This window comes from Barbus barbus (genome assembly GCF_936440315.1).
Source record: "Barbus barbus genome assembly, chromosome: 16".
Taxonomy (NCBI): Eukaryota; Metazoa; Chordata; class Actinopteri; order Cypriniformes; family Cyprinidae; genus Barbus; species Barbus barbus.
Genome location: NC_136744.1, coordinates 26,937,759 through 26,963,370, shown reverse-complemented (window position 1 = coordinate 26,963,370; position 25,612 = coordinate 26,937,759). Strand labels below are relative to the sequence as shown.

General features: G+C 38.6%; 1 protein-coding gene across 1 annotated transcript in view; it reads left to right on the top strand.

Moving 5' to 3' along the window:
• The window catches only part of LOC306882662 (MAM domain-containing glycosylphosphatidylinositol anchor protein 1-like), a 207,716-nt gene that overhangs the window by 51,472 nt on the left and 130,632 nt on the right, over positions 1-25,612 (top strand). Inside the window, exon 4 of the mRNA XM_079437469.1 lies at positions 13,290-13,464. Coding sequence (XP_079293595.1) covers positions 13,290-13,464 — 175 coding nt within the window. The remainder of the gene's footprint in view (positions 1-13,289; positions 13,465-25,612) is intronic.

Below are 25,612 nucleotides of genomic sequence, written 5' to 3'. Positions count from 1 at the left end.
GAATGTATTACATGTAAAGTAGCGTGAAGTGTAACAGCGCACTCTGTTACTGTAGTATTACCTGATGTAAACTATGGCAACAGTTTGGATGACAGATACTGTACTGAAATGCAGAAGGCTGTGCTTCTTATGTATGCCATATTTCCTTTCAAAAGTAAAAATGTACACATTACTGTATGTGGGATATTCATTGAAAGAGACAGTTTCAAAATGTTTGAATTATTGAGGTTATGGTCGATCTCCCAATTTTTAGCTGCACCCTTCAGCCATGATTGACAACATTATTTCATCTGATATGCACCTCTATCCTTGGCCCCTTCTTCCTCTTCCTCTGTTTTGCCTCTGTACACTTCCATGCATCCTCACTCCTCTTCTTCCTCTCGGCTGTTGTCCCTGATCGTTTTCTGGATGTTCATCCATCGTCAGAATTTGTAACTTTTGTGTTGTCCTCTGTCTATATATGCTTTCCAATCGGAGGGTCATGAAATGCACCTTTGAGCTATTTCAGAGAATTGGTTTATAATTGGTTGATCTATATTCCCTCCATTAGTGAGAGTCAAGATTCACTTGCACAATTCATGGCAAATTTACAAAAAGTCTAATAGAGATGTGTAGAAAATATGCTTGACAGTTTATGACAACTAGATCAACCATTTAATGACTTATACGATGAACTAATGACTAGATGTTTTGAGGGGTAAGACAATAGCACAGAGAACTATATAATGCATTTTGAGCAACATGACAGTAGCAACTGATAATGTAGGAAACAGCAGACAAATGTACATAATTAGTTGCATGAATGTACCAAAGCAATCACAACTTGTTGAAAAGAATGAGAAACTGCTTTTATGATGTGCACAAGTGACTAGATGATGTGGAGGTTGAACAAGTAGTTTTAAAAATTTCATTTCTGTTCTGAGAAATGCACTAAAGCCTCTGAGAAAAACTGTAAAGCAGGTGTGCTGGTGTAGTGAGTTGTGTAAAGCCCCCAGTGGTGGAGTGTTCTAGAAAGCACAGTTCTCGTTGGCATCTCAGTGTGCATGGCATCTAAATAGATTACACCAGACGGCTTCGCACAGAAACACTGTTTAACAGCCTCTGATTGGCCACGAGAGAGAATGAGTTAAAGGAGGAGGGTTAGACACGAGCGTTTTAACTTGTACCAGATGTCTCGTTGTACCATTGGTAATAACGGGAGAGAGAGACTCGGTCATCAGAAATGTTTGATGTTACTGGATGAGTAAACACTTTTTCAAAGAGGTCACATTATAAAAAACATATTTTTTGAATTGCAACAGTTTGATGAACTGTGTAGAAATTTGCAATTCAGACCAGTTGTTGAAACTAGGCTCTAAAAACCTGTAATTTGAAAGCAGGTGTGTTAGTGGCTCATAGGTTAGTGAATTAGAAGTCATTTACATATATAAATCTTAAAGGTACTGTAACATAAAGAGCCTGTTTAATGCGTTATTTCAGTGGGAGGGTGGAATGAATAAAAAAAAACTAATTCACAGAGTTTTTGTTTTCAATACTGACTGGTATTTGGTTTAACATGGTTTCAGTGCAAACACTTTTGGGAGAATATGCTCTTTACGTTAACTGAGCCAATTGTTTCTTTTAAGTATCACCTTTGTCTTAGATGTTTTATCTGTCCTTGAGGAATACAAATAGTCAAATGGGCAAATCAAATTGTTAAATTGTACAGTAAATGTGTAAAGCTATAAAATGAGTATGTATAATATACCAAATTATTTGGCCTTGGAAGTATTTGATGTGAAATATATAAGTTCATAATGAGATCTTTGACCAGAATGAGACACTGTAGATATCTTCTCTAAAACTATAGAGGAGACATATGTGAGATATATGTTTTTTGTTTTTCAGGAGAAACATTTTAGGAGCCGGAGATATATTTTAAGTCTAAAGTCTATACACTTAAAAAAAATAAAGGTTCCAAAAGAAGGTTTTCACAGCAATTCTATAGAAGAACCATTTGATTTACCTATAGAACCTTTCAAAGAACCTCATTTTTTTTTCTTTCACTCTTAAATATACCAAAAGGCAGTGATGCAATGTTGCAGTGATGCCATAGAAGAAAGGTTTTTGGTTCCCCAAAGAACTTTTCAGTTCTTAAAAGAACATTATTTTATTAATGTGAAGCATCTGAAAGACCTTTTTCTAAAATAAAGAACCTTTTGTCCAATGGAAAGGTTTTTCTTGGAACCATCAATGCAAGCAAAGAAGCTTTATTTTTAAGAGCGTATTTGACTTCTTAAAGAGTTCTCATTTGTGATTTTTTTTTCCCCAGCAGAAAGCCAAATCCTTGGGACAAGTCAGTCTTACTTCAGTCAGTCTCCATCTATCACATCACCATTTCACCATATTCACATTACATTCTGTCAGCGTTCTGCCGCTTGCCTCAGTCAGCACTGACATCATCACCGTCATCATAATCGTGGTCCTGTAGCTCATCTGCTATAGTGTGTCACTTGTGATGCCAATATTGTGTTTTCAATTCCCAGGGAACACACATGATGGTAAATGGAAGCCTGTTTGTGGATAAGCCACATGAATCAATGTTAGAAATGCAGTAATCATCAACATCATCATTGCAATTCAGTTTCTTGTTCCAGAGATTGCTCTCTCAAACTGATCGATCTCAGATTGCTGTTGATTGCCATCCAAGAGGAACTGGATCTCTCCCTGGTCATATGGCGTGTTTAACTCAGCGCTCAGTAAGACAGTGATTATAGAACATCACAGATGGATCGGACATGTCGCTGATGAACTACGTGTCAGTGAAATACTGTAAGACAGGCCTTGCCAGACTTTTGACTGTGGCCTTAAATACTGATCCTCACTGCAGTTTTTGTGGCCCAGAACCGCCCACTTAGACAGGAAGAGACCATCTGAAATTCAAATGTTTTATCTGCGTATGTTCAGATGAAAGTAATGAGTACTGCGTGACACAGAAAGTTATAAAAAGTTAAGTTTTTTTGGGAAAAAAAAATATGAGAGAAAGAAATACATTTTTAATTTTGCAGTTTAATGTGCTCTTACTTGGTGTTAAGGGCATGAAGAAAAATAAATGAAATTAAATTTCTTTGCAGAATAACTGGATGTGAATTAAAATAAATGGCAAGAGTATCTTCAGTATTTCCATGGGAGGAGCAGGAAAAGGTACATCTTTAAGTATATACTGTGGGAAGTCGTGGCCTTATGGTTATAGAGTCGGACTCGTAATCCAAAGGTTGCGGATTCGAGTCTTGGGCCGGCAGGGATTGTAGGTGGGGGGAGTGAACGTCCAGCGCTCTCTCCACCCTCAATACCACGACTGAGGTGCCCTTGAGCAAGGCACCGAACCCCCAACTGCTCCCCGGGCGCCGCAGTTGGATGGCTTAAATGCAGAGCACGAATTCCGAGTATGGGTCACCATACTTGGCAGTATGTCACTTCACATATATATAAAAAATGGGGCCTTTAAATGTGTTGCACCAAGTTTGATGCCATTGGTTTTCAATTTGAGCACTACTGCAGAGAGGAGTATTACAACAGAATAAACACTTGTATGGTTTCTGAAGACTTGAAATATAGCGCAGGAGTCGCATGGACTACTTTTATGATACTTTTTGGTGGCCTTTCCATTTCCAAGATTTGACATTCTGCCTAAAACCTTTTGTTTCACAGAAGGCCGAAAATAAAATGAAATTCAAAAGAAATTGCAGAGAGTAAATGATAACCAAATTTGTAATTTTGGCGTGAACAACTTCTCATCGTAAAATGTGCATGTAAACCTGGCGGTTGCTTTCTATAGGCTTGTTTGTAGGAGGAAGCATGATCTTGAAGGTGTGCAGCATCAGGCCACAGAAGGACTAACGCTGTGTACATCCCACGTGCAGCAGATGTATTTCTGCCCTCATTGTGTCCGTGAGCAGAAAAAGCCACCTCACACTTTACACACTCATTTATTACGCTTGGCGTGGGAAGTTTAATAGAGCTGCTGTTTGTGTAACATATGGAGAGATTTAAATACTCCGCAGCGCTGCGTGTTATTTGATTAGGATTGATTTCAGTGAACAGAGGTGCAGTTCAGAACGGGAGATGAGCTGGCAAAATCTGACACTGCTTTTCCTTCTTTCTTTCCTGATGTTTTATGTTTCTCTTCAGGCTTGCTTTTAGTTTGCTAAACATTAGCACGAGACATCTGGTAATTCTTGTAAAGGTTTGGAATTGCTTTATAATTATTACTAGGGTGGGAGTACCTGTTATCTGGATCTGTTGATGTTTCTATATTGTTGATATATTTATTCTGTTTTAAGTCAAACATTAATATATTGCTTAAGCAATCTGCATAATATATACTGCATGCATTGCACACACATACTTTGATTAAAATGCAGTATAATTGTGAAATATATTTACAACTTAAAATAAATGTTTTCTATTCAAATATATTTAGAAATGTAATTTATTCCTGTGAGGCAAAGCTGAATTTTCAGCATCATTACTTCAGTCTTCAGTGTCACATGATCCTTTAGAAATCATTCTAATATGCTGTTTTACTGCTCAAGAATCATGTCTTATTATTATCAATGTGAAAAACAGTTGTGATGCTTAATATTGTTGTGAAAACCATGATACATGCATTGATTGTATAGACTGCAATTTGTGTTTAATGTTACATGTGCTTCATGTCCCCAGTCATAAAAAAACAAAATCTGATCGTTTAAACTCTTTTTTTTGCTTTGTAAAGACCTTCATGAAAATAAAAGACTCTTCCGCTTCACACTGGGATCCTGCTCACCATGTCTGTGTTTATTTGACGATAATGACCCGTAATTATCTTGAGTATTGCAGGGCTACTTACTGAATAAATAGCGTACACCTTTTAGGCTAATTGTACATTTTACCTTATTTATTTGACTGGTTTTGCAACACTTTAGCAATACAAATGGATAGTTTCTGTTATGCCAATAAAGCTTAAAATTGAATTGAGAGAGTGAGAGCTAGAGCGAATGAGGGAGCAAGACAGGGAAAGAAAGGGATACGAGATTTTAGAGTAATACACAGTGTAAAGCTAAGCTGCAAACATTGAGCTTTTGTGAGTAGTAATCACTCTTCACCGATTTAACATGCTCACACATAAAAAGCCTGCCAACGAGCATTAAATGCGCTTACAGTAGCAATAACCAGTGCTAGCGCTGAGGAGGACCACAGACGCCCAGATTTAAGCAGGCTTGACAGGCATTAAGCAATAAACGTCTCTTTGCGGATGCTTGACTTGAATTGGTGTCACTCGCAGAGAAGTTAATTTATAGAGGCAGTTATAGGGTAGGCGGGAAGAGAAAACCTGAAGCGAGAGAGAGGGTTTGGAAAAATGGGAGTGGGATGATAAAAGCTCTCTTCGGACGTCAGGTAAATGTACTTTATGATTTCAGTTCAGCATGAAACTATTTTTCCTCACACAACCTAGGTAAAAATTACAACAGAAATTACCTCAATTTAATAAAATAAAAATAAAGGTTCTTTATTGGCATTTAATGTTCCAGGAAGGATCTTTAACATCCATGAAACCTTATAATGGAAAAATATTCTTTAGATTATTAAAATGTCCTTCACACAACTAAAATAATGGTTCGTTTTCACTGAAAGATTATTTAGGGAACCCAAAATGATGGTTCTATGGCATTGCTGCAAAGCCCTTAGAGTTTTTTGGAGGACAATGAGAAATCTAATCCTAACTACTCTATATTATGTTTTCTCCTCATTTATTTTGACCTTTGTCAAATGCCTTAACTAAAGCTAAATAAATTACAATTCCTTGTTTCGCTGCCTGTTGCGGCTTCATTATGGACCTTTTTGTCAACTTTGTGAGTAAAATAAGTCTGTGGTTTTCTGTGGTTGCTGTTAAATATAAAATATAATGAAATATATATATATTGTTGATTGCACATATTTTGTTCCTTCAAAAAACATAGCTCATTTTGAAAGGCAATGAGTGAAAGAGGCTTTATGCAGCCAGGTCATGTAGTTATGACTATGACTGACCCTTGGTTCTAGTTTTGTTAATATTTTGAATTAGATTTGTTTTGTCTGTTTCTTAGTTTTCATTTTAATTTTAAAGTTTGAGTATGACTTAATTTTAAATTTAAAATATTTTTTATAAGTATGACGGTATGAGTTTCATTGAAGAATTTAGTTTTAGTTGTTTTAGTAATTAAAGTTAAACTTTAATAAAATGAGAAATGTTGCCTTGGCAACTAGCTCAAATAAAATAAAGTTTTTGAAATATTTTATTTTTGTTAACATTACTGGTCACACTTTATTTTAAGTTCCAATTTGTTCCATTAATAAACCATTAAGTATGATTTTCTTGCCTTAATTAACTTCTAATTCCTAACAAGCTAATTTGCTGCTTATTAATAGTTAGTAAAGTAGTTGTTAAGTTTAGGTATTTGGTAGGATTAGGAATGCAGAATATGTCCTTTATTAGTACTAATAAACAGCCAATATGTTAATAATAGGCATGCTAATAAGCAACTAGTTAATGGTGAGAATTGGTCCGTATACTAAAGTGTTAACACATTTATTGTATTTCAAGTAATGAGATTTATTTATTGATTTATAATTGACAGATTGATTGATTGATTGTGGTTTTACTTTTATTTTAGTTTAATGATAACCCTGCCCTTGGTCTGAACAACAGAACCAAATTCATTATCATCAAAATGGAAAGATGGGATTTGGAAATCATATCAGAATATTGTACAGCATATTGTGAGGCTGATATTGCAGTAGAGACAGATGAAGAACTCTAGTGTACAGCTAACAGAGACTCATGGGATTTCTTTCCCAACAGCAGGCAGAAAAGACTGTGTGAAGAAAGAGGGAGACAGACAGGGTTTGCACAGTCTGTTGGGATCTCTGGAGCAGTAAAACATGGTGATGTGTGGCAGCTGTCGATGTTGAGAAGGGCAGCGTTGTCTCTTTCTCTGGTTCATCTGTTTCATGACCAATTTCTTCCCCTGTTGCGTTTCCTGTAGCTGCAGCATTCCGGAGTCTGTTGCCATGAGCCGTCCTCTCCTTTCAGTCTCTGACGCTCTTCTCTTCGTATCACTGAGGCTTTGAAAGTTTCTGTGCCACTGTGACTTTGCGTTGCTGTAAGTGAGCCGTCTGAGGCCGCTGTAATGATAGCCTATCCAGAGCCATCTGTCTTACATCTGCCAGCGCCGGCCCTTTGAGAGCCACGATGAATCAACACAATGATGGCAGAGTTTTGGGCTGCTGAGAAAACAAACAGGACATTTTTTTGAACATTCACAACAAATGGTGTATCCTGATATAAGCAATGACACAGAGGTTCAGCTCACTATTGCACTTGAAATGAAAGGGAGTTGTGATCTACAATAGCAACTTTTCTCATTAGAAGTTTACAAAATACTGTATGCAAATGTATATGCAAAAATGTCTGTATCGTGTAGCTGTAAGAAATGTTTCACTATTTTTAATTATCATTTTGCCTTCATTAGTCGATAGATAGATAGATAGATAGATAGATAGATAGATAGACGTGTTAATTTAAGTAAAATATTATATGTCAATTAAATTAAACTTTACTTTAAAGCATATTTTCATATGTTCATATTATGTGTATAAATTATATAATATATATTGAATATATGCTAACACTTTACAGTAAGGTTCAATTGAATTAAATTTAAATAAGTTTAACTATATTTAAGGGACACTGAAAAACATTTGGTGTTGGAAAATTACTAGGGAATTTCACAATTAATTACAAAGAAAGTGTAACAGAACTGTTTGTTTAGTTTCCTTTTTGTCCTTATTTGGTTCTTCCTGTTTTAGTTCATGACCTAGTTTTGTTGATTAGTTATATTCATCACCTGTGTTCTATTAATTACCTTGTTTCCTCGTTTGTTCCACTCCCTTTATAAGTCCTGAGTTCTCCCACTGTTTTTGTCTTGGATTAATGTTGTAAATGGTTAAAAGTGTGTTGAAGCTATTAAACTACTCCTTTGTTACTTCTCGTTGTGCGCCTGCATTTCTACAACCACCAACCGTGACAGAATCCAAGACCTCAACAGAAGATGGGCGAACTGGCGCAATTTTTTGATTTAGCCCACGCCATCCAGGACCCAGTGAGCTTTATGTTGGCGTTTGCGCCTCTCGCCCTCGCCAGCACTCTGGAGGATGGAACACTCAAGATGATGCTCCGGCTCGGGCTCACCTTCCACCAGCAGCGAGAGCTCCCAGACACCTCTGATCTCGACTGGAGAGAAGCCATCATCCGGTGTCTGGAGAGCCTCCGACCCCGAGCCGGAGCCTTATCCCCGGCGAAGAATGTTCCGCCCGCGGCGATGTGGAAACCGCCGCAACTGGCGATGAACGTGGCGCCGTTTGTGGCGAAGAGGGTCCCGTCCAGCCCACCTGAGTTCCCGCTGGTCCCGTCCAGCCCACCTGAGTTCCCGCTGGTCCCGTCCAGCCCACCTGAGTTCCCGCTGGTCCCGTCCAGCCGTCCTGAGTTCCCGCTGGTCCCGTCCAGCCGTCCTGAGTTCCCGCTGGTCCCGTCCAGCCCACCTGAGTTCCCGCTGGTCCCGTCCAGCCCACCTGAGTACCCGCTGGTCCCGTCCAGCCCACCTGAGTACCCGCTGGTCCCGTCCAGCCCACCTGAGTTCCCGCTGGTCCCGTCCAGCCGTCCTGAGTTCCCGCTGGTCCCGTCCAGCCGTCCTGAGTTCCCGCTGGTCCCGTCCAGCCCACCTGAGTTCCCGCTGGTCCCGTCCAGCCCACCTGAGTTCCCGCTGGTCCCGTCCAGCCCACCTGAGTTCCCGCTGGTCCCGTCCAGCCCACCTGAGTTCCCGCTGGTTCCGTCCAGCCCACCTGAGTTCCCGCTGGTTCCGTCCAGCCCACCTGCATCTACGCTGGTCCCGTCCAGCTCTCCTTCGTCTCCGCTGGTTCCGTCCAGCTCCGCGCCTCCAGAGCGCCCTCAAGTGCCCGCTCCTCCAGAGCGCCCTCAAGTGCCCGCTCCTCCAGAGCACCCCCAAGAGTCCGCTCCTCCAGAGCGCCCCCAAGAGTCCGCTCCTCCAGAGCGCCCCCAAGAGTCCGCTCCTCCAGAGCGCCCCCAAGAACCCTCTCCTCCAATGTGGCCCCCAGAGGGGAACTTTCCCAAAGAAATTTTGGGGGGGGGCCATATAGTCTCAGTCTGTGTGGCCAGGCCAAGGGCCAAGGCCACGGAGCACCCCGATCCGCCAAGGCCGCCCAAGGACCCCGATCCGCCAAGGCCGCCCAAGGACCCCGATCCGCCAAGGCCGCCCAAGGACCCCGATCCGCCATGGCCTCCCGTGTCTCCTGATCCGCCATGGCCTCCCGTGTCTCCTGATCCGCCATGGCCTCCCGTGTCTCCTGATCCGCCATGGCCTCCCGGGTCTCCAGTCCTGCCATGGCCTCCCAAGGCTCCTGATCCGCCATGGTCTCCCAAGGCTCCAGATCCGCCATGGCCTCCCGAATCTCCAGTCCTGCCATGGCCTCCCAAGGCTCCAGATCCGCCATGGCCTCCCGAATCTCCAGTCCTGCCATGGCCTCCCAAGGCTCCAGATCCGCCATGGCCTCCCGAATCTCCAGTCCTGCCATGGCCTCCCAAGGCCCCGGATCCGCCATGGCCTCCCGAATCTCCAGTCCTGCCATGGCCTCCCAAGGCTCCGGATCCACCATGGACTCCCGAATCTCCAGTCCTGCCATGGCATCCCAAGGCTCCTGATCCGTCCTGGAGGCTTCCCTGTCCCATCCTGGTCCTGCTCCAGCCTCCAGGACGCCCACCCCCCCTCCCCGATGTTACTGTTACGGTGCGGGACGCACCTTCCGGGAGGGGGGCGATATCTGTAACAGAAATGTTTGTTTAGTTTCCTTTTTGTCCTTATTTGGTTCTTCCTGTTTTAGTTCATGACCTAGTTTTGTTGATTAGTTATATTCATTACCTGTGTTCTATTAATTACCTTGTTTCCTCGTTTGTTCCACTCCCTTTATAAGTCCTGAGTTCTCCCACTGTTTTTGTCTTGGATTAATGTTGTAAATGGTTAAAAGTGTGTTGAAGCTATTAAACTACTCCTTTGTTACTTCTCGTTGTGCGCCTGCATTTCTACAACCACCAACCGTGACAGAAAGCAAGTAGCACATTGAATTAAACTTGAAATTTTGAGGTAGAAAAACTAAAGTACAATACTTCAAAAATCTGTTTTATTTACAACTTAAAAAAAACATCAATTTAGGTGTGTTAAACTGACACTGTTTTTTTGTCAACATTTTACAGCATTTGTTAATAAATGTAATAATTTGATAATATGTTGTTACCAGAAATTAATAATGCTAGTAAATACAAAATGCAGTTTTTAAATGATGATTTCATTTATGAAGGGAAACAAGTATCCAAACCTACCTGGCCCTACGTGAAAAATTAATTGCCCCCTCCTGTTAAATCATGAAATAACTGTGATTAAACACATTATTTTAGAAAGCTGAGTTAAATTTCACTAGCCAAACCCAGGCCTGATTACTTCCAAACCTGTTGAATCAAGAAATCACTTTCAGAATCACTCAAATAGAACCTGTCTGACAAAGTAAAGCATGCTTAAAGAGCAGCACTTCATGCCACGATCTAAAGAAATTCACGAACAGATGAGAAACAAAATTGTTGACATGTATCAGTCCATTTCTAAGGCTTTGGGACTCGAGCGAACCACGGTCAGAGCTATTATCCACAAATGGAGAAAACTTGGAACAGTGGTGAACCTTCCCAGGAGTGGCCGGCCTACCAGAATTACTCCTAGAGCGCAATGGCGACTCTTCCAGGAGGTCAAAAAAGAACCCAGAACAACATTAAGAAAGAGACTGGGCAAAAACAGCATCCATGGGAGAGTTCCGAGGCAAAAGCCACTGCTGACCAAAAAAAACACAAAGGCTTGTCTCACATTTGCCAAAAAAATATCTTGATTATCCCCAAGACTTTTTGGCAAATATTCTGTGGACTGATAAGACAAAAGTTGAACTTTTTGGAAGGTCCCGTTACATCTGGTTTAAAACCAACACAGCATTTCATACAAAAGAACATCATACCAACAGTCAAACATGGTGGTGGTGGTGGTAGTGTGATGGTCTGGGGCTGCTTTGCAGCTTCAGGACCTGGACGACTTGCCATAATTGATGGAACCATGAATTCTGCACTCTTATCAGAAAATCCTGAAGGAGAGTGTCCGGCCGTCAGTTTGTGACCTCAAGCTCAAGCTTAGGTTATGCAGCAGGACAATGATCCCAAACACACCAGCAAGCTTTTGTCCCTTAATAAATGAAATCTTTATTTAAAAACCTCATTTTGTATTTGCTTGGGTTAGCTTTGTGATGATCGGAATGATTCAAGTGTGGCAAATATTCAACAAAAAAATTAAAACAGGAAGGGGGCAAAAACTTTTTCATATTCATATCACTTTATATATATATAAATAATCAAATTACTAAATTTATCAACATTAATTTATATTAACAAATACTGTAAAACTATATATAATGAACTATTTAATCAGAACAAGTTTTTAAAAATATATATATAAAATATAAAACACCAATATACAAATATAAAACAGTATAAAAATATTTATTAATATACATATATATATATATACACACACACACACACAGTATATAAAAATGTGTATTACATACTATAATATTACTTTATTTAAAATAATGTTTTAATATTTTTATGCACTTGAGTGATGAGGTATTAAAAACTGTATGCACAGTTCTGAAATTATTTTGTTGTTTTAGTATCTGATTTTATCCCAAAACAGATAATGACACAACACGCTTTAAGTGCAATTCCTCACTTAAGGACAACTACTATGCTACAATATACACAATAAAGTGGTACAAATTTGAGTGATTTTGCCCCATCAAACAGCCTTCGATCAACTTTTCTGTCCTTTGCCACCAAAAGGATACGTTACTCCCAGCAGGAGCTCTCTCTCCCATCCTCTGTGTTAATTTCTCACCCACCACACCTGATAAATGAACAGCAGCTGTGTCCTAAATCCACAGGCAAATAAACCTGAATAAACACAAAGCTCGTCATTTACACAGGTTGGTGTAATCCCATAATCCTTTGCACGTACTTCCTAACCTTCCCGCCGCCCCCAGCGCTGCCAACTCCAATCGGTTGTTCACCCGTGTGGCACCATGTTCAGAGGTGACCCCGGCTATAATGGAAGCAGCTTACTGATGTCCAGAGGAGGAGAGGTGTAGGAGATTACACAGGCTTTAGTTTGTGATGTTCACTTGACCTTACATACTCAATGCAAAGATTGTTTGAAGGAGTCAAAAGAATGATTGAGATGGATGAGACTCTGATTACAGACAGTCTGACCGCTGCACTTCTGTTAGGGTCAAACTTTTATTGAGTCCCACATCCTCGTTATCTTTGTGACCAGTCTTTTTATGCTGAACTGTAATTTTTTTTCACACTTTTAACTCTACTTTCAGTTACTTTGTAATTCAACTTTTCTGTGTTTACATGGTTATTATTTAAAGATGTATCAATTTATGGGTCTGTATGTACATATACAGTGTGAAATTCTGTGACTTTTCCTCATATATTTGTATTTATGATTTTAATTTATTTTAAATCAACATTTTAATATAAAAATGCATTTACATTACTCAATTACAATTTAATCATGTGTTTAATTCTTTTCATGGACAGATACAATAAAAGTCTGAAACTGCATTGAAAATATGATACTATTTTTATATTCCAAGCTCTGATTTTGTGATTAAAATAAGTTAAATTATTTTAATGTTAAAAAACACATTTATATTTATATTTCATTACAAATTAATTTAAAATAATTTTTGAGGCATGAGTTTTTTTTATTGATCTAAATGTACAAATACAATAAAGCCTGAGACATTATTGAAAATCTGCAACTTTTAATTTTAATTTTAAAATTAAACGGAAAGCTTTAGCTTCTCTAGGAATTTAAAACAAATAAAACTTTTGACATAAAATTATTATTTAGATGGTTCACATTTTCTTGGTTACAATCAAATGTAAGCAAATTGAAGCAAAATAGACACCAAATTCTAAGTGATCCTGTTAATTCGACAACTACACTGTAACAAGGACACCTTAAAATAAAGTGTAACTGTAAAACATGCTGAAAATAAATTGTTTTGCACATTTTATTATTAGCTCATGAGTCTCTGAATGTCGCCCCCTGCAGGTGCGGTGGACCAAGACAGCAGGCAGCGCTTCCGACAAGTTCCAGGAGACGTCCATCTTCAATGAGACTCTACGGATCCCCAACATCCAGAGAGTGCAGGGCGGCCGCTACTACTGCAAAGCTGAGAACGGGGTGGGGGTGGCTGCCATCAAGTCCATTCGCGTAGATGTGCAGTGTAAGTGATAGGGCCACGATCCCTCCTCTTCCCAGCCTGATCCCTCCAGGATTTCCTGCAGGAGGTGAATCAGTGTGAACTCTCCAGAGCTCCATCTCTGTCCTAGTGCTGGATATCGGTGTGGGAGTTTATGGAAAACAGGAGGGGAAACGATGCTCAGTTGAGCTGCCAAGACAAAAGAGGAAACAAATTGTAGCACCCAGCAGCTTTTGAGCAGATTTAATAAGCGGTGATTGATGGACATATGGGCTGCATCGGACAGATGTGCCTGGAGAGTTCGGGTGAATGAATTGGAAGGATCTCGAGTGAGAGTTGAAGCCATAGTTCAGGCAGGGTCACACTCTTTATGTGTGTAAGGGATTCCCTGCAGTGCTGCCCAGCACCACAGACCCACTGTCCCATTGAGCCAAGGGTCAGGTCAGTGACTACAGCCAGACCTCACAAAAAAACACCTACAATAGACTCCTCACGTTCTCAGATCAACCTCACATTCAACACTAACAACCTTAAGGGGTATGCACTCAGAAATAGTTTTGAATTTTATTTTTTAAATGTTATTATTTTTTATTAAACTGGATCACTTCCCACATCATCTCTCCGCAACATTTTACAAATGTTAAATTTAATTAATAGTTTTTGTCATTCAAAACGAGTTTTTATTTCGTTATCATCTTGTTTTCGTCAATGAAAAACAATGTAAAAAAATTAACAATCTGAGACCTCATTGAAAATCTGCAACTTTTTTTTTTTGCATTTAAAAATTTAAACAAACGGAAAGCTTAAGTTTCTCTAGAACTGTGAGATTCAACTCTAACAACCTTAAGGGGTGATCACTCAGAACTAGTTTTGATTTTTTTATGTGTTTTTTTTTATTTTAAAATGAATGAATTACAATTGATTAAAATGTATAAAAAAGTAATAAGCAAAAATATGTACCTTATTTTATACATATATAAATATATATATATATATATATATATATATATATATATATATATATATATATATATATATATATATATATATATATATATATATATATATATATAGATAGATTGCATTTTATATTGTTTTTATATTTATTGATTCATACTGAATATAATTATAGGCAGTCTATTAATATATATATTTATTAAAATAAAATGCATCCTTTTATATACAATTGTAAAAAATAATTGTGGTAATTTTTATTGCTTTTTAAAATCTTAAATATTGTTTATATATACAGTATGTACTGTAAGTCCAAAAACATAATTTCTGTTATAATTTTTTTAATCTTATTTGTTATATAATTATTTGATTATTTATAATTTATATAATTTAACTTTTTAGAAATTTCTCTCTAATTTACATTTAAATTTTAGTATTTCTTTTAAATATTGAATTAAAAAATATATATATTAAAAAGCAAACAAACAAAATATTCTCAAAAAAAGTGTACATATATTGTACCATTTTACTTAAAAAATTAAACACATTGTATATAAGAAGTAAACAAAAAAAATGACAAAGGTCTTGAGATTAATTTTTATGAGGCTTGCTTCAGAAATAATGGACAGCAGAAAACAGCAGTCGAAATGCGGCTAATTAGTCAAAAACATCCGTTTAATGCATGTTAGCTTCAGGGGCGTAAATTTCGTCTAACATTAGGGGGGGACAATATACATAAACGTTTTTGAAGGGGACACAAATAATACAGCTAAAATTGTACTTGTAAGGATACATATGCACAGAGGAAAGATACTACTATTAATGTAGCAGGGAGACTAAGGCGTCATTTTAATGACAAATGTTGAGAGCGCATTATTGTAGCGCGAGCGTGAATCTCTTCCCTTGCACGTGGATTTTCTTGGATCTCGCACAAAACCGGACACCCACCCTCAGAAACATGCGGCTCTCGCAAAGAGAAAATACTCACTTCATCTGATGTTTAAGTGAATAAAATAGCCAATTGACAGCCTTACTTACTGGAGTTCCATGGCTATTGAGACTTTGTTCTCTCTCACCGGACCTGTGTGTGTGATATAAAAGAGGAAAGCATTTTGACCAAAGCACTGTGAGGCAAGGGAGGAGGAGACTCAAAATGTTTCTAAACTTAAAACGCATTTTTGCCCTGTTTGTGTTGTTTTATTACTTACACAATTATTTTAAGTATAAAACATTATTTACAATACACAGCGTGGTTTTTTAATCATATTTTTAGGGGGGGACAACCCTCAGATAGGTATGATAATTGTGTAGCAGGTAAACGGCAGGCTGACAGCTGCTCTGAGTGGAAGCACTCCTGACGGGTGATGCTTGTTCAATTTTCCCCCACCGGCTCCGCGCGGCTCTCCGGATGACTTTAGCACCACAACACTGGCAATTAGATGCCCGGCACGTACCACCCACCACAACACACACACACACACACACACACACACACACACACACACACACACACACACACACACACACACACACACACACACAATGTCTCCCCTCAATCTTCTACAGCACCAAACCCCATTACTGAGAGAAAAGAGAAGTAAGAGAGCAAGTGTGAGCTGTTAGATGGAAAGGTGAGAGGTACAGAAGGTGTGAGAGATAAAGATGGAAGAATTACGGAAGCGGGATTGAGAGGATGTTGGGAAAGGCATGACAATAAGAGCCTCGGAGTGGCCTGATTCTTTTTTCGGGCTGAATAAAAGATCCGTGCCGCTTTTATAGCACAACGCCAGTGTTTGCACACGGCCAGCTTGACACGAGCAGAGTTTTAAGAGTTATTTAGTTGGAAAAGTGATGACAAATCTCTCTCTTTTTCCATTCCCTCTTTTTCCTGTGAGGTCTCTATTGGTTCATGGCTACGTCCAGGGGCGTTTTGATGTGTGCTGTTAAAGGGACTTTGATATAACCAGTCACTGTTCCGTGTGTGCTGTGCTAAAGCTGTTTGCCTGATTTTATGTCAGCATATTTCATCTATTTAACCTCAGCCTGGCACATTCTACAGAGCCAGACAGCCTAAGTTAACATCAAAGAGAGAGAGATGCAGGAGGAAGTGAGAGGTACAGAGCAGCGATGCACAAAACTACATATTTTCAAAATGAACTAATCTGCGTTTTCTCAGAATGATTATTCTAATAATTAGGTATAATTAGGCTGCTTTAGGGTTTTGCTTTCAAAAACTACTGGACACAAAGGGTTAGAGGCATATGTTTAAAAGTAATATCTGTTAACTTGACATGTTGTAAACCACAATTCTAATCACATATTTTCTTAATTTGTATTTTTGTCTTGTTTTACATGCAGTAAAAATATGTGAACATCATTGAATGGGATATATGTGCTTAATATATTATGCAAAACTGTATAATGTATTAAGAAATATATTTTTCTTCACTATTTTATAACCTTATAACAAATGTTTTATTAATACAATTTAATTTTAAATTAAATGTAGTTTAAACAAATATTTATTATTTTTTTTGTATATAGTCAGGTGTTGGGTGACTAGTCGATGATCCAATCCTGTGCAGCTAATGAAGATATTGATGGCAACTGAGAAGCCATTAAACACACATACTGTAAACACACACACACACACTCAGTAGGTGTTTTTTTGTGCGGACTGGCCAGTCTTTGACCGTGGCACTTTGGCCAGTGAGACAGTGGGTAACTGTTCTGGGTTCAGCGTGCCTCTACTGTAAGGATGGACTTGGTTCAGAGACCCAGTTCTCACCCTTTCATTCATTCAGTACAGTTCAGATCACACAATCCAGCACCAGGTAAGAAAGACAAAAGCATGTGTGGAGCGGCTGGTTGGGTGAACTGTACACCAGACCTATTTATTTCCTGCATAATGTTTTCCTTGGCATTTCTTGTATACATTTTCAGTATATACATTTCATTCTGTCTAGGTGGATTTATTCAGGTATGTCGGCATAAATCACTGAATTTAAGGCAGATTACTTTACATGAATAAACGGTGTAATACTGCTGTGATATTTCACATTGTTCATTTGTTAGAATATGAAATGCAACAAGAATGATATGTTAGATTATTTGTAGTTCGATAAATCATTATTACATTTTTGGCTAAGCACTGTAGCCAGTCACCACTTCACAAACGTGTACAGCGTGTAGAAACACATGATCATTTTTTACTTCCTCTTCCTGAGTTCCACTTTCTGAAGTATTGAATAAGAGATTATGAGCTCTTTAACATGTCCTGAAGATGTGAAATGTTTACCCTTGCATTTGTTTCTTCCCAGAGGAGATTTTCATTGCTCAGTGGTTGCTCTTTCATACTGTACCTTAGGAGATGTTTGGTATTTTCAGGTTTTATTTAAGTATCGAATTTGTCTTAGATGTTTCTTCTAAAACGCCTTAGAGAATTAAAACTATGGAGCTATTAAATGAATGTAGAGACTTTCGTCCGGGAGGAATTCGATGAGAAATGTTTGCGCTCATATTGACTTTTGCATCTTGTCAAATCTGTTTGAGGCATTGTTGAGTAATGATGCTGAAAATTCAGCTGTTGCATCACAATTACATTTCAAAATATATTCGAATAGAAAACAGTTGTTTACATTTTAATAATATTTCACAATATCACTGTTTTTGCTGCATATTGGTGAGCAGAAGGGGCTCAAAAATATTAAAAACCAACCTCAAACCTTTGAACTTGTACATGAGACTAATTTTTCACTCAAGAGAAAACTCTGAGAAGCAAGAGACTGCTGCATTTACTCTGCATTTAATCTCCTAGGAAAGATATGAAAGAAATCTAATTTACTTATCTGATTTTTCTTTCCATGTGGATCAGTGTGTATTTGTGATATGGGCTCGTCCGTGTGCTGAGCTGGAGTTTGTTGTGCTGGTTGAGTGTGTTTGGGCACAGACTCGTCTCTGCTCTGATTCTTCTGGAGTGTGTGTGTGTGTGTGTGTGTGTGTGTGTGAGCTGGCCTTCAGCCCCAGCCTGTCTGTGCGTGCCAGAGTCTGGCGTCACAATACAGTCCACAAAAAGCCCCTTGTGCTGAAGACACCAGAAGAGCACTGGAGGAGAATAAAAATGAACCAGTGACTCACACACACACACATTTAAAACAGGCCTGACACTATATACTAAATCTTAGTGCGCTAATTGGAAAAACAAAGTACAAGAATTCCGCCTTCTGTCATAGGAGTTTAAGAGCTATTTCTCTCTCTCTCTCTCTCTCTCTCTCTCTCTCTCTCTCTCTCTCTCTCTCTCTCTCACACACACACATACTTCTGTGGTTATGGAGAAGGTACATTGTATTTGACCTTCGGGTTGTGATTGTGAAGGGTAGTTGGCTAAAGGTGAGTCATTGTGCTTTCTTTGGACCCAGACAGAAGTGTGTGTGTGTGTGTGTGTGTGTGTGTGTGCGTGTGTGTGTTAGCGAGTGAGTGAGCACCAACATGTGGTTTTCCTAAATGTCATTTTAGAGTGAAACCAAAACCAGTTAGTGCATCATATCTCATCTATCAGTGTCAGAAAAGTCTTTTAAAGGACTCAATGTAAAGAAGAGGAGCGTATGAGAGGAAAGGGCATTGACAGAATGAAAGGAGATAAAGAAAAGGTGGGATGATAGGAAGAGAGAAGTACAAGAAAAGAGGAACTACGAAAGTGTAGAGGAGAGGAAAAGTGTAATGGACAGCTTGAAAACAAAGACATGGACATAATATTTGTTTTTTGATGAAAATGGTCCTGTCATGATTCTAGTCAAATTTACTCTGATTAAATGACATTTGATTTAAGTATAGTAACCTAGTTCAAGTTCCCTAGTGCATTTGCATCATTTTGTGCAGATGCAGTTGTAATATTATGTTTATATAGTATTTATACACAAAGTTGTATTATTTTCATGTTACTGAAAGATACACACAAAATCTTAAGACCGGTGGAAACATTACAAGTATTCGCATTTCGCACTGTTGGATCATAACCAGGTACTGCTTAAAAATGCCAAAAGAAGAAACACGAGCAAGAGACAAAAAGTAGAGAATAGGCAATTTATTGAAAACAGCATTTAAACTCAAACAGGCTGTTCATCAGCTGATCAAAAGTTTAAGACCACAGCCTTAAAAAGTTCAAATCTGCGCAATAATATGACTTTCATGTCATTGTCCTTCAGGCAGTCACACTGTCATGACCTCCTGATGGAAAAGGCAAAAGGGTTTTCTGTCTTTGAACGTGGCAGGATTGTTGAGCTGCACAAGCAAGGGCTCTCGCAACTCGCCATCGCTGCCGAGGTTGGACATAGTCAGACAGTCATTTTAAATTTCTTGAAAAGTCCTGAGAGTTATAGGACAAAAAAGTCTAGTGGTAGACCCAAACAAATCTTCACCTGTACTGTGCCGGAGGATCCGACAGGCTGTCCGTGAAGACACAGGCCGATCCATGACCCAGATTAAGGCTCTTACTGATGCTGACTGCAGTCCAATAACCATAAGACGGCATCTGCAAGAGAAGAGCTTAAAGAACAGAACATGTCTTCAAAGGCCACGTCTCCTCCCACGCAACAAACTTGCCCGTTTGGAATTTGCAAGGGATCACCAAACATGGGGCATTGAAAAGTGGAAGAAAGTTTTATTCTCTGGCGAGAAAAAATGGGCCTGGACGGTCCTGATGGCTTCCAGCGTAACTGTCATGACAAGGAGATCCAACGTCAGATGTTTTCTAGCAGCACAGTGGAGGAGGCTCCATCATGATCTGGGGTGTTTTCCTTCAATGGGATAATGGAGCTTCAGGTTGTGCAGGGGAGTCAAACAGTGGCTGGCTATTTGAACATGTTGCAGTGGGCATCCCTCATGACGGAGGGCCCTCGTCTGTGCGGTAATGACTGGGTTTTTCAACAGGACAACGCTGCAGTTCATAACGGCCGCCTGACAAAGGGCTTCTTCCAGGAGAATAACATCGTTCTTTTGGACCATCCTGCGTGTTTGGGTCTACCACTTGACATTTTTTTGTCCTATAACACTCAGGATCTTTTAAGAAATTTTACTGCAGGTTACGGCATCTAACCTCGGCAGCGATGGCGCGTTGCGAGAGCCCTTGCTTGTGCAACTACTCAAATACAGAAAACCTTTTTGCCTTTGCCATCAGGAGGTAATTGCAGAAGGACAATGACATGAAAGCCATATTCTAGCGCAGATTTTATGTTATGGAATCAAAACAGCCTTTGTTAACAAACATTTTTGACTGTAATTCTGTTGATCTGAATAAGACTGTATGAAAGGACAGCAGAGGCAGAGGAAAGAGTGAGAGAGGAGATGGAAGTGATCTTTGGGAGGTAGAGCATATTAGGCAGTGATAGCAGGAGGTGAGAGACGAACGGAGGAGCACGTTCATTCTTCTCCTTTGATGAGTTTAGCAGAGATCATGTTGCATTCTGACCTAAGATCAGGTTCTTACGATAAAAATCCTTATCCATGTCTTTGTTCTCTGGCTTGACTCACATCCTGATCAAAAATGATTTTTTATGTTTTTGAAAGAAGTCTCTTATGCTCACCAAGGCTGCAGTTATTCAATAATAAAAAACAGTAATATTGTGAAATATTATTACAATTTAAATAAGCTTTTTTCTATTTGATTAAATTTTAAAAAGTAATTTATTCTTGTGATGCAAAGATGAATTTTCAGCATCATTCCTCCAGTCTTCAGTGTCACACGATCCTTCAGAAATCATTCTAATATGCTGATTTGCTGCTCAATAAACATTTCTTACCATTATCAATGTTGAAAACAGTTGTGCTGCTTAATATTTTTGTGGAAACCATGATGCATTTTATTTTTTCAGCATTCTTTGATTTATTGAAAGATCAAAAGAACAGCAAATAGAAAACAGTATTTCTTTACTGTCACTTTTGAGCATGCTATTAATTTATTTAAAATTTTTTAAAATCACACTGACTCCAAACTTTTGAACGGTAGTGTATGTCCTACTCACTGATTAGTGCACTTCATGTCTTTGTTCTCTGGCTCGACTCATCATCCCAAAAGCCTCTCAATCATCTCGTCAAACAGTTGTGCTAAGCAAAGTCTTTCTTCTTCTAATTGGCTGATTTGGGTTGATGATGTTCCCGCCCCCTCACCCTTGTCTTTGATGATGTCACCTGAAGGCATGGCCCCCCGCTCTTAAATGCTGCCTCCCTCCCGTGCGGAGCTGCCTCGGTTTCCGCCTCACACTTGACAGCAGGCTGCTGGATGAAAGAGAATGCTTCATACCGCATGAAAATTTCATACGGCTCTAATAAATATCTGCAGGCGGTCTAACAACCATGTGCTCCTGTTGAAATGTGTACTGGCTCGCGCTTGGATTTCCCAAACCTGGTGTGAAGCGCTGCAAGAGCGAGCTTTAGTTTATCATTAAGATCATTTGGTGTAGAGCGAATATATGGAGACTTTTTAAGGTGTCTGAACTGCTCATTTGGGTCTTTTTAAGTGAAACTGATTTGGTGGAAGTCACCCAAAGGGCAGGAGAGATTTCAAGAGTGAAAAGTGATGGTGCTTCATCTGTAGTGGGTTTCGTTCAACTTTGTATTGAATAAACATTAGCCAGAGTTTCAAACGAGTGTTATACACTGAGACACTCGTTCATTTGCAAGACGTTGCAAGACGGGAGAAGAGGGATAGCCAAAATGTTATTATATGAAAACTGAGTAAGAGAAAATCAACAAGGAAAGAAAATAATACACTTTTAGTCCCTCTAGACCTGAGTTTGCTAATACTACCCCATAAATACTTATGTAATAATGTTAGATTTTATTGGTAACAGACTATATCCAGGTGAATTTCATTTTTTATATTATTTTATTGTTCTGTACATTAATTGATTTATTTTATTTGATCAAAAATTTAGTGATATAATCATTTTAAGTGCTCTGGCTTCATTAAAGAAAAAAAAAAGTTTCTCTTTCTATTAGATGACTATTCCAAGGCTTCTTTCATTATGCTTTGAGATTGTTTTAATGGCAAAAGTTTCGGTCACACTTTATTTTATGGTCCAAATCTCTCTATTACAAACAAATAAATAATTAAATAAAATGTTTTTATTTTATTTTATTTTATGGAGGATGGCAGTGTGCCATTTATTTATGTGATCTGCATTCAAAAATGTTTCCTGTTTCGGCCATTGAGATGGTGACAGAGCTTTTAAAAGTCATTCTCTTGCATCTCTCTCTCTCTCCTTCTCTCTCTCTTTTTTCCTGACTTGTTTCTCTCTTAAACTCCCTCTATCGCTCTGTGCTGTTTAAACCTTGTTATTCAGACTTGGATTGTGTCTACAAAGCCCCAAAGCCACAGGAAACGAATGTGACAAGGCCTCTGCATCTCTGCCCTTCCTCTATTCCAGCTCACTCTCATTCTCAATAAATCCTCCGACCTTCTGCTCTTTTGCCATTTAAAGTAACACAGTAGCAGAAACAGTGCAGATCTGTTGATTTTGTTCAGAAAGATATATATATTTAAAATATAGAGACGTGAGTTTAATAAAGTCTACAATCTGATCAGTTATGAAAAAAGATATTAGGTTTTAAAATGATGAAAATAACATGAAATGACTTTTTCAGATAGCAAATCATTTTTGAAGAGCTGGAATTGTACTACTAAGTTTGAAAAGCCAGCCCAGCCATTATGTTTAAAAGAATAGTTGACCCTCAATTTTTTTGTCATAATTTAGTCATTAAAGGAACACTATTTTTGAAAATAGGCTCATTTTCCAACTCCCTAAGAGTTAAACAGTTGAGTTTTACCATTTTCGAATCCATTCGCTGATCTCCGGGTCTGGCGGTAGCACTTTTAGCTGCAGCCTAGCATAGATCATTGAATCTGATTAAACCGTTAGCATCTCGCTCAAAAATGACCAAAGAGTTTCAATATTTTTCCTATTTAAAACTTGACTCTTCTGTAGTTACATCATGTACTAAGACTGACGGAAAGTGAAAAGTTGTGATTTTCTAGGCCGATATGGCGCTGCGCAATATCATTGTGCCTGCTGATGTAACTACAGAAGAGTCAAGTTTTAAATAGGAAAAATATTGAAACTCTTTGGTCATTTTTGAGCACGATGCTAATGGTCTAATCTTATTCAATGATCTATGCCTGTTCCTTTAAATGTTTTTTTTTCTTTTCTTCTGTAACGTAATAAAAACGTAATATTAATATGTAATTTAAAAATTTTTTTTATTTCGCTCAAAGGGAATCATTTATAATTTTATAGGGATTTGAACAGAATCACTGTTACGGCGATTCACTGAACGAGCCGTATGACAAACTCTGCACTGGATATTAAAATCCAAAATATAGTGAAAACACTATTAAACAGCACGGTAACAAGATCGACAGATTAAGACATTAACTTGTGAGTAATGTCTTAATGTCTCATCGTAGTCGTCGTTGCAGGAAAGGGGGTTCCCCGAAGTGTCTGATTGGTTGAGAGTTCAGTAGTCGTGAAGTGACGTCTTGGGCGTTGGCTGAGGATGCGGAGTTGGTCTGGTTGAAGTTTGAAGTGAGTGCAGTCGGAGCTGGACTTTGCAGCAAACTTACATTAGAATACGAAACTCCACAGAAAGAAAAGAAACTAAAGTAAAGAATAAAAGGCTGTAACGAGACTAGGTGGTTTTCTTCTCATTATGGTAGCAGCTGGCACGTGGGCCAGAGCACGCTCAAAGAGCAGCGTCAAAATGCGGTGGCAAAAGAGAAGAAAAGGAGAGAGAAGAGTGACTAAGAGAGCATTTTTAAGAAGAAGAGCGAAGGGTGACTAAGAGAGAGTTTGATGGTGTCCTGAGTTTTTTGACTCGGTTTCTGGACACATCCCCTCTGGTGTCTTGACCAATTAGATACTGCTATTATCTTAGCTAGGGGTGTTCCTTCCATCATAAATCAGCATGTTATCAGTCACATGGTCCAAATTTTACAGGCCCTTGCAAAGTATCATTTTGGATGTGATTTCTATAACCAGAATATGATACATTTGACAAAGAATTGATTGGAAGAAACATTTAAAGCATGATTTTTCACACTCATATATACCAAACACACATCTGAATCCTTCAGCTATTCAATAATTCTTAAAAAGACATAATATTTGATTAAAATATTATAGTCTAATATGTGGGTTACAAACTTAATATGTGGTTCTGCATAGAAATGTCCTTTTAGGATGATTTTATGTGCATATGAAAAAGAAAGTCTTTGTATAGTTCTATGGAGAACGAAGGCATGTTCTTTAGACAAAGGAATTTTGGTTTGGTCTGTCTTCTATGTGTGGGGTAGTCAGTCTAAGGAAGCTCGTGAATTCAGCGTGGAACCCATGTGATAGCCATCTCTTTGACCATCAGTCCTGATTACTTGCCCCAAATTTGACAGTCTCCTTCCTGAATTGGAATTATCAATAAGTGTTCTTGTGTCTCAAGGTTGTAAGCTGTTCTGTGAAAGAGTTGGTTAGTTTGCTTGCTTCAGACTAGTGGTGCCAGAATCTAATTTATGACATTGTCCTTTTTCCTTGGGAATTCCAGCTCCTCGTGTTTCAATGGTCTGATCGCATCTTAAATTTGTCTGATTCGGTCTCTGATATCCTACAGAAACAGAATGAGATTTTGGCTAGAATGTTTCTAATTTGCATTTGTAATTTATACTTTCAAGCACCAAAAGCGCACAATTTTTAAATTGCACACAAGCACAAATGACATTTGTTATATTTTTAGTAAACAGTGACTTTAATTTTGGTCTGTGTCTCACAGACAAAGCCTCTCTTTTTGAAGCTTGGCCATTTAAATCAATATTTACTTTGCCCTTATGGAAAATTGCAGCTTGGGTATTCTGCTTAATATTTAATTTTATGTTGTCATATAGGTTTGGATCAACATGAGGTCAGTAAATTACATTAAAAGTTGTATTTTTTTGGGGTTAACTATTTCTTTAACATCTGCAAAAGCTTCATATCATCTCAAGGAATAGCAATCCTACCACTAAAAGAGAGTAACACTCGCTGGGAATGAATACTTGTGGATCCCAGGGAATTCTCAGCACTTTCCCTTTCTCAAGCTGAAACATTATTACTTCTCACAGAAGACGGTATGCTATCAGTGAGGGATATCAGTCCTTGCATCAACTCATTTAGACTCTTATTCTTATTCAGATGAACTC